The sequence below is a fragment of the Triticum urartu genome, chromosome 3 (genome assembly GCF_003073215.2).
Source record: "Triticum urartu cultivar G1812 chromosome 3, Tu2.1, whole genome shotgun sequence".
In the NCBI taxonomy this organism is placed as follows: Eukaryota; Viridiplantae; Streptophyta; class Magnoliopsida; order Poales; family Poaceae; genus Triticum; species Triticum urartu.
The window spans coordinates 567,938,346-567,951,844 of NC_053024.1; the positions used below are offsets into that span (position 1 = coordinate 567,938,346).

The window sequence follows — 13,499 nt, forward strand, 5'->3', positions numbered from 1 at the left end:
ACCGTTTCCTCCTACGGTACTACCGCCCAGCAGAGAGGGCAAGGAGACATAGGAGAGACTGGCCCAGCACGGTACTGCCATGGTGGCAGGGCGGTACTACCGCTCTCGAGAGGTACTACTGCTCTTACAACCGCTGCAGGTACCGCTCAACCCGACACGAGAAATGCCCTCCTCGAGTCGAGGCGGTAGTGGCCCGGTACCGCAGCGGTTCTGCCGCTGAGGACACCCAAGCTGTACTACCGCTGGGCACCACGGTACTACCGCTGGGGCTAAAGATAGCTCAAACAGCAAGGAAAAAGACCTTCGACGACGCGGGAAGGCCCAGAGGGTGAGAAACGAAGGTGTACGTGATGATTCCACCCTAGCCAAACCAAAGCGGACCCCCTCTTGATAGTACGGTGACTCCTAAGAAACTATCCACCAACAAGAAACCAAAGAGCCACACCGTCTTGAAAAACACTTCCGAGGGGAGAGAAATCGTCTTGAGGCAAAGGATGAATCTCTGAAACGCTCAACGCACAAGGTTAGTCCGCAAATGTGTTGTCATCAGTCACCAAAACTACATCGAGAGAGATATGCCTTAACAACGTCTCATTGTAAATACCCAACTGGTTCTTCACTCTGTTCTTGACAAGATCAGGACAGTGGTTGCCAAAGAACAACGAGGACTTGTCCTTATTGATAGCTTGGCCCGAACCGGCACAGTAGGAGTTGAGGGTAGCCTCCAACCTGCACACACTCTGATTGTCACTCTTAGCAAAGAAGATGCTATCGTCCACAAAAAGGAGATGTGAGATAGATGGGCCATGACGCCCGTTACGAATCCCATGTAGCTCGCCACGATTCTCCTTGTCAAGTAACAGACCAGACAAACCTTCAGTGCACAAGAGGAAAAGGTATGGGCTGATCGGATCCCCTTGATGGATGCCTCGAGAGGGCACCACCGGGGTTGTGAGCTCCCCATTAACTCTGACAACATATCTGACAATTGTGACACACCTCATAACCGTAGCAATCCAAGACGGGGCAAAACCAAGTCTGCTCAAGCAACCATGGAGGTAGCTCCACTCCACCCGATCGTAGGCTTTCATCATGTCAATCTTTAGAGCAAAGACTAGTATTAACAGTGTTAAACGACACCTAGAAAGGATGATTTTGCCCCTGATGTGGTGTACGGCGTTTCGGAGCTCGGCCTCCATGGAGACTGATTTTTTTGAAAAAAATAATCAAAATTCATACGTTTTAGTTTAAAAAAAATCTGAAACAATTGTACAATATACAGGGATGTGATGTGCATGTCTATAAAATTTTAGAATGAAATACCTTGAGATGCGATCTGTACAAAAAGAACAAATTCATGGATTTTTGGGATGAATAGTATCATATGATGAAAAGCCACAGATTTGTCTTTTTTGCACAGCCCTCATTTCGATGTTTTTCGTCCTGAAAATTTACACACATGTGTGTATGTCTGTATTTTTTCAGAATTTTTGGAAATGTAAAAATATGAATTATGTTAAATTTTGACTCTTTCAAAAATCGGCCTCCATGGAGGCCGAGCTCCAAAAGCTATTTTCGCAATATTGTGATATATTTTGTCATGGTTCTATTAGGTACAGTCAATGTGGACACCAAAATGTTGTTCTATCGCATTCGCGAAACTGGTTTTAATTCAAGAAACTTCTACGCAGTTCGTATATCTCATACTTGGATTTTAATTTTAAAATGGGCCAGAACTTCCCATGTATTTTGTACACCGTTCATATATACATAATCATTTTAGCTATATGTAAGTTGATTAAATTTTAAATTTCGATAAGTCAGTTTTCTGATTGTTGATTAATTTGTAAGGATTTGTGTTCATTTTTTCCTTTTGTTGTTTCATAGCTTGTTGGGCTGAATTTTTAACTTACCCTTAGTTGTCGTAAGTCACTTTTCTACTAGGCTTGAGGCCCGCTAACTGTTGCCGTTTTTTTTAATGTTTGTATGTGCTTTTGCTTTTTTTAGTTGTTTTTTTCTCTATATGAGTATTTTTAGGACGGTGGATGACTGTAAATGTATACACATAAGTGCTATACAATATATGTGTAAATTACACTAGGTGTTAAAAATAGACTATTATATGTTTATTCTTTGCATATTACAAAAAGTGGAATTTCAGTGCAAAGTTCGGTGTAACTTTTTAAGTTTTTCCTTCGTTTCTTTTCTTCTTAAATGGTTATACCAGTGTCTTCATTTTTATCCTACAAAACTCCATTAATTTAATTTAACTTATTATTTCATTTCCTTGCTTTTTAAGGATAGTATCAATGCAACTGATCTATTACTTCTTACGAAACTTCATTCTTGTAATTTTCACTATAATACGCTAATTCTTCCGTATAATACAAAGTACATTTTTTTTGTAAGTTGGATCCAAATTTTGTCAACATTTTTTTTGTAAGTTGGATCCAATGCCACCAATCAATTCTTCCCCAGAAACGTTCATTATTTTGATTTTATTTTATTTTTTACTTTACTTTATATTATTTTCTTCTTAAGGGTAACACAAATTTGAATAACTCATTCCATCTTAGGAAATTAATTATTTTGGAAATTCCACTATTTATATGTTTATTTTCTTCATATCACAAATAAACTTAATTTATGTATAACTTGTGTGCAAATTTTAACATTATGTTTTTTTATTTTATTTCTTATGAAATGGTAATACCGACGCCACTAATTCCTTCTTTTTTAGAAATCTTCCTTATCTTGATTTTTTTTAGTATTTATTTTATTTTATTTTTATTTAAGGGCACCAATGCCACTAATTCATTCTTTTTTAGGAAAGCCTTTTGAGTTTGTTTATTATTTCATTTGCTTGCTTTTTCAAGGGTAATACGAATGCCACTAATTCATTACTTCTTATGAAACTTCAGTTTTTTTTAAATTCACACTATTATATGCTAATTCTTCCATATCATAAAATGCATAACTTTTGTGAAAATTGTATCCATTTTTTTTTCATTTTTTAAAGTTTTTTCTTTCTTCTTAAAGGCTACTACCAATGCCACTAATCGATTCTTCCTCCGAAACCTTCATTATTTTGATTTTGTTTCATTTTAGTTTCTTTCTTCTTAAGGATAATACAAATTATACTAATTAAATCCTTCTTATGAAATTTATTATTTTGGAAATTCCAATATTCATGTATTTATTTTTTGCTTATTACAAAAATATATAATTTATGTGTAAATTGTGTGCAAAACTTGACAATATTTTTTTACTTTGGTAATATCAATGCCACTAATTCATTCTTTCTTTGAAATCTTCATTATCTTGATCTTTTTAGTATTTATCTAAATTTATTTCTTACCTAAGGGCAATACAAATACCACTAATTCATTCCTTCTTGAAACTTTTTTGTGAAAATTACAATATCATATGCTTATTTTTGCATATTATTAAAAAGCACAATTTCTATGTAGATTGTTTGCAAATTTTGTCATTTTTTTTCTGAAAGGGTAATATCAGTGCCGCTAATTCATCCGTCCTTGAAAAAACATCATTTTTTATTTAGTTTTAATTTTTGTTTCATTATCTTAGTATAGAAAAGTAGACATATTATAGGCCCGCCTACGCTTTTCTCGTCATCTTCATGTGAAGATTAATTGAACTCTAACTTTGTATATGTAGACATACCTCTTTATTGTAATTAAGTTTCATTGGATCGATCGATAAAAACTTACACATAGAATATATATCTATAAACTCTAACACTTGTGTGTAGTTTCTAGGATCTGTTCAACAAAACATACTACTATATCTAGCTAGCTTGTGCTTTGTAGTACTTCCCACAGAGATAAATTTATGGATGCATTTTATGTTGAGAAATCATACAATCGTGAAGGTTTTCTTGTTTTTGTGAGTTCTCCAAAGATCAAGTGAGGAGACACCGAGTGAGAGTATGCATTTACGCACCTGTGGCGTTGGATAACGTTTGATAGTCGCTCGCTGCATAGGTGCATGTAGGTGCTAGCGATAAGCCATGTCGCCAGCATTTATGTGTTTTTGCTTTTCTCTTTTAGTTTTCTCTTTAGTTGGTTTTTCTTTTCTCTGTATGAGTATCTTTAGGATGGTTTGTGAGTATAAATGTATACACACAAATGCTATACAATATATGTGTAAATTACACTAGGTGTTAAAAATGTATTATTATATGCTTATTCTTTGCACATTACAAATGGTGCAATTTCAGTGCAAAGGTGGGTGCAATTTTTCAAAAGTTTTTTCTTCCATTTTATTTCTTCTTAAATGATAGTACCGGTTTCACTAAATCATTTTTTCTTGCAAAACTTCATTATTTTGATTTGTTTATTATTTCATTTTCTTGCTTCTTTAAGGGCAATGTCAATGCCACTAATTCATTACTTCTTACGAAACTTTATTTTTGTAAATTTCCATGATTATATGCTAATTCTTCCATATAATAGAAAGTGCAATTTTTTTCTAAATTGTGTCCTAATTTTGTTATTATTTCTTTAATTTTTCCCTTTCTTTCTTCAGGGTAATACCAATGCCACTAATCATTGATTCTTTCTAAAAAAACCTTCATTATTTTGATTTAGTTTTAGTTTTTATTAGTTATTTTATTTCTTCTTGAGGGTAATACAAATTTCACTAATTCATTCCTTCTTAAGAAATTTATTATTTTACAAATTCCACTATATGTTTACTTTTGCATATCACAAAAAACATAATTCATGTCTAAATTATGTGCAAATTTTGACATTTTTTATTTTTCCATTTTTATTTTCTTCTGAAATGGTAATACAAATGCCACTAATTCATTCTTTCTTACAGAAGTTCTTTATCTGGGATTTGTTTTAGTATTTATTTCATTTTTTCTTATTCAAGGATAATACCAATGCCACTAATTCATTCCTTCTTATTAAATTTTATTTTTACAAAAAATATACTATTATATGTTTATTCTTGCATATTGTGAAAAAGCACAATTTCTGGGTAGATTGTGTGCAAAATTTGTCATTATATTTTTTGTCTTAAAGGGCAATATCAATGCCACTAATTCATTCTTTCTTAGAGTTATTATTATTATTTTGATTTATTTTTTAATTTCCATTTCATTATCTTAGTATAGATAATTACACATATTATAGGCCTGCGTACGTCTTTTCTCGCCATCTTCATGCGAAGATTAATTGAACTCTAACTTCATATACACACATATCTCACATCGTAGTTAAGTTTAATTGGATCAACCGATCAAAACTTACACATAGAATATATATCTATAAACTTTAACACTTGTGTGCAGAGGGCAAGGTGCAGTCCGAAAGTAGCTGGATGTACCGCGACGACGTTCGGGCTGGCGACAATGTCCGTCGCAACGAGCACGAAGGGTAGGAGTGTTGTGGCGATGCTGGAGACGTTGTGGGATCAGTATGGCGGCATAGCAAGGGTGGTGGCGGAGCTAGGGAAGGGCTGACGCGGATGAGGGAGAAGAGAGGGAGGAACAAGGTCAAACCGGCAAGGTCAGGGGAAGGGAAGATGCTTTGATGCAATTTGAGGTGAAGTTGGCCATTTGGTCCGACGTGACAGACGCGCCCGGACTTGCGGGGCCTCCCTATATCCGTCCTAGATATGAGCTGGATAAGAGAGGTGTCGGTCAGCCCAAACTTATAAAACCGGTATAAGGAGCCGTTTGGACAGGCTTTTTTGCCCGATCAGTCATATGAGGATTTGCTCTTAGTTCCCAAACTCGAGAGAGAAAAGAAAACTGGAACGTTGCGAACATCGTGCAAATTCTTTGTTACAAACTAGATGTGTAAATCCGTAGCGATAGACGGTAGTAGTACAATTTTTTTCTCGGAGCCTCGTAAGCACGCAACACGTATAAATAGCTTTCCACTGCCCCTCGCCGTGCATCGTCTCATGTGGTCTTAGAGCCGTGGAGGCATGGTGGATCTTGGTCCTTGTTAGCGGGAGCCGGGAGGGTTACGTTTTTAAGTTTTTTTTTTAGTTTTTTAGGTTTGTGTCTTCTTCGGGAAGGCTAGATGGCGGCGACCTTCTGAAGTTGGAATAAGTTTCTTCCCATCTAGCCCTATCCCGATGATGCTACTAGTGTCATGGGTGGGCATGTGGAGGTTGTCTCCGGCGGATCTCGTGGGATTCGATCGGCGTTTGTGTCATTGTTTGTTTATTTTCGTGTGTTTACAGTTGGATCCTTTTGATCTACGCTTTTCTTCATCGGCGGCGTTTGCTATTCTGGTGCGCTGGTCCTCTGGGGCCTTAGCACGTCAACTTTTGGACTGTGGGCTTGTTTGGTTCATGACTAACTTTGCCACAACTAACCTTAGGTAAACTGTGGCTGCCACAAAAAGTGTGGCTAACAAAATGGCCACCACAAGTGTGACAAGATTTGGCAAAAATTTGAGTCTATGACTTGTGGGCCGTATAATTAGAAAAGTGTGGCAAGCCACAAGTGTGACAATAAACTAAACATATGCCTATGGTGTTGTGGCATGACTAAGGTTAGGCGTGGCAACCTTATGCTGAGAACCAAACAATTCTTGTCTACTACAACAAGATTTGCCTGGGTCCGGCGATGAAGGGGCGTTGATGACGGCGCGTTCTCGGTTTGCTCCAGTGCGTGTAGTTGTTGCTACGTAGTCTACGCATCTGGATATAATTTTTACTCTCGTTGTTTTTTATAAAAAAACAATTCTGCTCCGCCATCACAAGCAGGAAATGTGCCGACGTGCCGAGCCCCGACCCGCCCGAGTGGACGGACGCCGTCCAATCGTTTTCGTCACCAGCTTCCAGGCTTGCACAGCTGCTCCAATGATCCAATCCCGTCCCTCGAGTCCCCACCCGTCAGATCGGAAACGCCAATACGCGCAGCGCACCTATCCCCCACTACCACCGGCAACCGACGGACCCCGCACCCACTCCACCCCCTCCCCCTCCGGCAGCCCGACCGACGCCGCAGCCGCCGCACCGCCGCGATGGGCCGCAAGCTCGCGCTCCTGGTGGGCATCAACTACCCCGGCACCAAGGCCGAGCTCAAGGGCTGCCACAACGACGTTGACCGCATGCACAAGTGCCTCGTCGACCGGTTCGGCTTCGACGAGGACAACATCACCGTCCTCCTCGACCGCGGCTCCTCCGGGCCGCAGCCCACCGGCGCCAACATCCGCCACGCGCTGGCCAAGCTCGTCGGGGACGCGCGCCGTGGGGACTTCCTCTTCTTCCACTACAGCGGCCACGGCACGCGGCTGCCGGCCGAGACCGGGCAGGACGACGACACCGGGTACGACGAGTGCATCGTGCCCAGCGACATGAATCTCATCACAGGTGCGATCGGGAACAAGATCAGCATCCGCTCCCATTTTTTTTCTGAAAAAGTAATCGAGATACGGTAGGATTAGCTAAACAGTTACAGCCTTCAGATGTGAAACCGATTTTGGAGGAGACAGGTGAACGCAGATGTGATGTGGATCTGATCCAGGATCAAGCCCTATCCAAATACTGATGAGTTTGTTGGGCAGTTTACGGCCCATTTATTCATCTGTTTTGCGTTGCAGTAAGTTTAAGATGATCTTGGTAAAGTTTGAAGTTAATATATATGGCGTAAATGGTTGTATTAGGATAATTTGGAGCTACAGTTCAACTGCCGAAACTATTGTGGATAGACAGGGAATATAATTGGATGTAAAGATGCATATATGTGCTTACCATTTGCATAGTGTCGTTACTGTGCACATGTTTTGCACAGAATTGTGGTTGTAGCAATTCCCAAGATCTGCAGCTTAGGGGCCGGTGTTGTTTCAGATTTGTTTCGTTGTGGGCAAAAATGATAATTAGCACTGGCAGGATCTTATTTGAGCAATGCTTGGCCATTTGAGGAAAGGAATGTAGGCTCCCGGCGAGCGGAAGTTTCTTAGCAATTGTCTTAATAGAAAGACGAGAAGTGCTTAGGCCATATGTCAGCCTCTTGTTTCTGCATGTTTGTTCACTATATTTTCTAGCTAATAGGCTGTTATTGTCCATGTAACTGATGTTCATTTTCTGAAAATTTGTTATAGCAAACATTTTACCCCCTTGCACTCTAATTTTAAACACATTTCCGAACCATTCTGTGTCCAGTGAATGATTCTCAGCTGTCGAAATTCCTAACCTGTTATGATCTGCAGATCAAGATTTCAGAGATCTCGTGCAGAAGGTCCCGGATGGTTGCATATTTACCATTGTCTCCGACTCATGCCACAGTGGTGGCCTACTGGACAAGGCAAAGGAACAGATAGGCAATAGCACCAAGCAGAATCAGACCCAGTCTCGTGAATCCGAAGAAGAGCGATCTCATTCTGGCGGCGGGTTCCGGTCCTTCCTCAAAGAGACCGTTCGTGACGCATTTGAGTCTCATAGCCGCCACGGAGGTGAGGACCAGGATGAGCAACCAACTGGGGATGGCCTCACTAAAAACCGTTCTCTGCCACTCTCAACACTTATTGAGATGCTCAAGGAGCAAACTGGGAAGGATGACATCGAGGAGGGCTCAATCCGGCTGACTCTGTTTAACGTCTTCGGGGACGATGCCAGCCCAAAGATCAAGAAGTTCATGAAAGTCATGCTTGATAAGTTCCATGAAGGTGGATCAGGTGAGCAGGGCGGTGTGATGGGCATGGTTGGTTCGCTAGCTCACCAGTTCCTGAAGGCTAAGCTTGACGGCACAGAGGAAGAGACTTTCAAGCCAGCGATAGAACAAGATATGGGCAGTGCTGAGGAGGCGTATGCCGGGACTAAGTCATGGGCGCCGAACAACGGCATCCTCATCAGCGGGTGCCAAACCAGCCAGACATCAGCAGATGCCACCATACCGGGGGGTACGTCCTTCGGCGCGATGAGCAATGCCATCCAGGCCATTCTCGCGAGCGATGATGGAAAGATAACAAACAAGGATCTGGTTATGAAAGCACGCGCGGCGCTGTCCAAGCAAGGATACACTCAGCAGCCTGGGCTCTACTGCAGTGATGAGCATGTTCATGTGGCTTTCATCTGCTGAAACATGGATTGACGTTGTGCTTTGTTTCCCTTTCTGTGATGAGCTGTGCACGAGAGGTTTCAGTTTTCCCTAGCTCCCCCCGGGTTTGCTCCCCCCTGGTTTGCCGTGGTTATGTATTTATTATGTCAAAAACTGTGAGTTGAACTACATCAGTACTGAAATAAGGAATTGCCATGTAAACTTTATACATAGTACACATATAGTTGCATCTTTAGTTTCATCCAACTTCTCTAATATGTTATCCTGATATACTTGCAGTGTTTTTTTTTGCGGCGATATTAACTTGTAGTGTTAGATTCACAAAAATCTTATGTTAGTTCAAACATTGGTTGTTTACGTGCAATGTCCTCCTGAAGAATTCAACTCATATTTGCCCAAAAATAGAACAGGTATTCAACATATCAGAGGGTATATAAAACGAAGCTCTTTGGTAGTACATCTGAAATCGACCTCCAGCCATTTTATTTGATTATCAGACAATAGAGTAAAATACCATGAACATAACCATTTCAATCCAGTATTATACAAGCTAGACTCGAGAGCAACAGAGGCTCTGCCACACCGTGGACACTGGATTAGAGCATCTCCCCCCCCCCCCCCCCCCCCCCCCGGCGCCCCCGGGGCTAGAAAAAGCGCCGCTCCTGGGAGCGTGCCGGCCGAAATATCGGCTTGGGGGCGACATGCTTCCCAGCCGCCGGCCTCAGGCACCGATGTTGGCCCATTTTTGGCGCAAATCGGCCCACTTTTCAGCCTATTTTCGGCGCAAATTGGCCCACCATAGGCACAAATTGACCAATTTCGGCCCGTATTCGGCGTGCTTCGACACAAATTGAACAGAAGCTATTTTTATCACATAGTTCATCACAGAAAATCAATAAAAATCAAATAGTTCAATATAAATTATATAGTTCAACAAATAAAAACTCATATTTCATCACACGTCGAGCTAGGCGTTGCCCTTGAGCCTCCATAGGTGCTCCACCAGATCCTGCTGCAGTTGTTGATGCACCTGTGGGTCTCGGATCTCCTGACGCATATTGAGAAGGCAGTCCAGGTTGCCGGTAGCTGGTGATCAACTTGGGCAAGAGGATCCTGCCTGTAATATGGTTCAGTGTCAAACACTGGCTCCTCCTGCTCGCTCTCAATGATCATGTTGTGCAAGATGACACAGTAAGTCATGATCTCCCACGTTTGATCTTTCGACCAGGTCTGAGCAGGGTACCGGACAGCAGCAAATCGAGATTGGAGCACACCAAATGCCCGCTCGACATTCTTCTTGCAAGCCTCTTGAACCTTCGCAAAGTGGGCGTTCTTGCCTCCTGGCATAGGGTTTGAGATAGTCTTCACAAATGTAGACCATCTTGGATAGATGCCATCTGCTAGGTAGTATCCCTTGTTGTAGTGCCGCCCATTGACCTCGAAGTTCACCGGAGGGGAATGACCTTCAACAAGCTTGGCAAAGACAGGGGAGCACTGCAGTACGTTGATATTATTGTGAGTTCCTGGCATACCAAAGAAGGAGTGTCAAATCCAGAGGTCGTGTGTGACCACTGCCTCAAGTACCACACTACAACTGCCTTTGGCGCTTTTGTACATCCCGTGCCAAGCAAATGGACAGTTCTTCCATTTCTAATGCAAGCAGCCAATGCTTCCAAACATCCCAGGAAATCCTCTTGCTGCATTATGTGTCGGGAAACGTAGCATGCAATTTCAAAAAAATTCCTACGATCACGCAAGATCTATCTAGGAGATGCATAGCAACGAAAAGGGAGAGTGTGTCCACGTATCCTCGTAGATCGAAAGCGGAAGTGTTAGATTAACGCGGTTGATGTAGTCGAACGTCTTCACGATCCAACCAATCCAAGTACCGAATGTACGGCACCTCCTTGTTTAGCACACATTCAGCTCGATGACGTCCCTCGAACTCTTGATCCAGTAGAGGGTCGAGGGAGAGTTCCGTCAGCATAGCAGCATGTGACGGTGATGGTGATGTGATCCACACAGGGATTCACCTAAGCACTACGACGCTATGGCCGGAGGAGTAAACTGTGGAGGGGGGCACTGCACACGGCTAAGAGAAATCTTGGTGTACCTTTGGGGTGCCCCCGCCCCTCGTATATAAAGGGGGAGGAGGAGGCCAACAGCCAGGAGGGGCGCACCAAGGGGGAGTCCTACTTGGACTCCTAGTCCAAGTAGGATTCGCCCCCCCTTTTCCTTTCTCCACCGGAGGGAATTGGAAGGAGAGGGAGAGGGAAAGGGAAGAGGGGCCGCACCCCCTCCCCCTTGTCCTATTCGGACTCCCTAGGAGGGGGGCGCGCGCCACCCCCGCGGGCTTCCCTCTCTCTCCCTTTAGGACCATGTAGGCCCAACACTTCTCCGGGGGGTTCCAGTAACCCGTCGGTACTCCAGAAAAATACCCGAATCACTTGGAACCATTTCGATGTTCGAATACTACCTTCCAATATATGCATCTTTACCTCTCGACCATTTCGAGACTCCTCGTTATGTCCATGATCTCATTCGAGAGTCCAAAGGAACTTCGGTCTCCAAAACACATAACTCATAATACAAATCATTATCGAACGTTAAGCGTGCGGACCCTACGGGTTCAAGAACTATGTAGACATGACCGAGACACATCTCCGGTCAATAACCAATAGCGGAATCTGGATGCGCATATTGGTTCCTACATATTCTACGAAGATCTGTATTGGTCAAACCGCATAACAACGTACGTCATTCCCTTTGTCATTGGTATGTTACTTGCCCGAGATTCGATCGTCGGTATCCTCATACCTAGTTCAATCTCGTTACTGGCAAGTGATACGTCTCCAACGTATCTATAATTTTTTATTGTTCCATGCTGTTTTATTATCAATCTTGGATGTTTTATAATCATTTTATATCATTTTTTGGTACTAACTTATTGACATAGTGCCAAGTGCCAGTTGCAGTTTTTTCCATGTTTTTTACATCGCAGAAAATCAATATCAAACGGAGTCCAAATGCCACGAAACTTTACAGAGATTTTTTATGAACCATATGGAAGATATTGGGCCCTGGTTGCACCTGGGAGGAGTCCCGAGGAGGGACAACCCACCAGGGCGCGCCAGGAGGCCCAGGCGCGCCCACCTCGGGTGCCCCCGGACCGCCTCTTTTCTCTATAAATACCCCAATATTCCCAAAACCCTAGGGGAGTCGATGAAATATTCATCCAGCCGCCGCAGAGTCCAGAACCACCAGATCCAATCTAGACATCATCACGGAGGGGTTCGCCACTTCCATTGGTGCCTCTCCGATGATGCGTGAGTAGTTCTTTGTAGACCTTCGGGTCCGTAGTAAGTATCTAGATGGCTTCATCTCTTTCTCTTGATTCTCAATAAAATGGTCTCTTAGAGATCCATATGATGTAACTCTTTTGCAGTGCGTTTGTTGGGATCGATGAACTTTGAGTTTATGATCAGATCTATCTTTTTATATCCATGAAAGTATTTGAGTTTCTTTGATCTCTTTTATGCATGATCTCTTATAGCCTCATATTTCTTCTCCGATATTTGGGTTTTGTTTGGCCAACTTGATCTATTTATCTTGCAATGGGAAGAGGTGCCCGGTAGTGGGTTCGATCTTACGGTGCTTGATCCCAGTGACAGAAAGGGAACCGACACGTATGTATCATTGCTACCAAGGATAAAAAGATGGGATCTATATCTACCACCATAGATAAACGGATCTCGTCTACATCATGTCATCGTTCTTATTGTATTACTCCGTTTTCCATGAACTTAATACACTAGATGCATGCTGGATAGCGGTCGATGTGTGGAGTAATAGTAGTAGATGCAGGCAGGAGTCGGTCTACTAATCTTGGACGTGATGCCTATGTAATGATCATTGCCTGGATATCGTCATAATTATTTGAGGTTCTATCAATTGCCCAACAATAATTTGTTTACTCACTGTTTGCTATTTTTCTCTAGAGAAGCCACTAGTGAAACCTACGGCCCCGGGGGTCTTCTTTCTCATATATTTGCCTTTGCGATCTATTTTTCTCTTGCTTTTATTTTCAGATCTATTAATCAAAAAACCCAAAAATACCTTGCTGCAATTTATTTTATTTGGCGTTCGATCTATCAATATTTACAACTCTCTCCCGTCCACGCACCGTTTGAGGCGTCGGTACCCGAAAGGGGTTGACAACCCCTTTAACATGTGGGGTTGCGAGTGGTTGTTATTTGTGTGCAGGGGCTGTTTATGTTGTGTTGTTTGGTTATCCTACTAGTTCGATAACCTTGGTTTCATATCTAAGGGAAATACCTACCACCGTTGTGCTGCATCATCCCTTTTTGGGGAAATACCGATGTAGCTTCAAGCAACATCAGCAAGTCTCTTTACTCGTTTGGTAATGCATCATCCCGCAACTAACTCATTAGTT

General features: G+C 42.3%; 1 protein-coding gene across 1 annotated transcript; it reads left to right on the forward strand.

Annotated features, from left to right (window-relative positions):
* Positions 1–6,858: 6,858 nt before the first annotated feature.
* LOC125545044 (metacaspase-4) lies at positions 6,859–9,287 on the forward strand. Its single transcript, XM_048708891.1, has 2 exons — positions 6,859–7,359; positions 8,199–9,287. Exons 1-2 carry the CDS (start codon positions 7,011–7,013, stop codon positions 9,065–9,067), a joined length of 1,218 nt encoding a protein of 405 aa, XP_048564848.1. The 5' UTR covers positions 6,859–7,010; the 3' UTR covers positions 9,068–9,287.
* Positions 9,288–13,499: the final 4,212 nt, after the last annotated feature.

What these genes read in the sequence shown, in the direction of transcription:
- LOC125545044 (XM_048708891.1), top strand. Translation starts at nt 7,011, where the DNA reads ATGGGCCGCAAGCTCGCGCTCCTGGTGGGCATCAACTACCCCGGCACC. An exon ending in CGACATGAATCTCATCACAG is followed by an intron (nt 7,360 to 8,198) that starts GTGCGATCGGGA and finishes TATGATCTGCAG; the next exon opens with ATCAAGATTTCAGAGATCTC.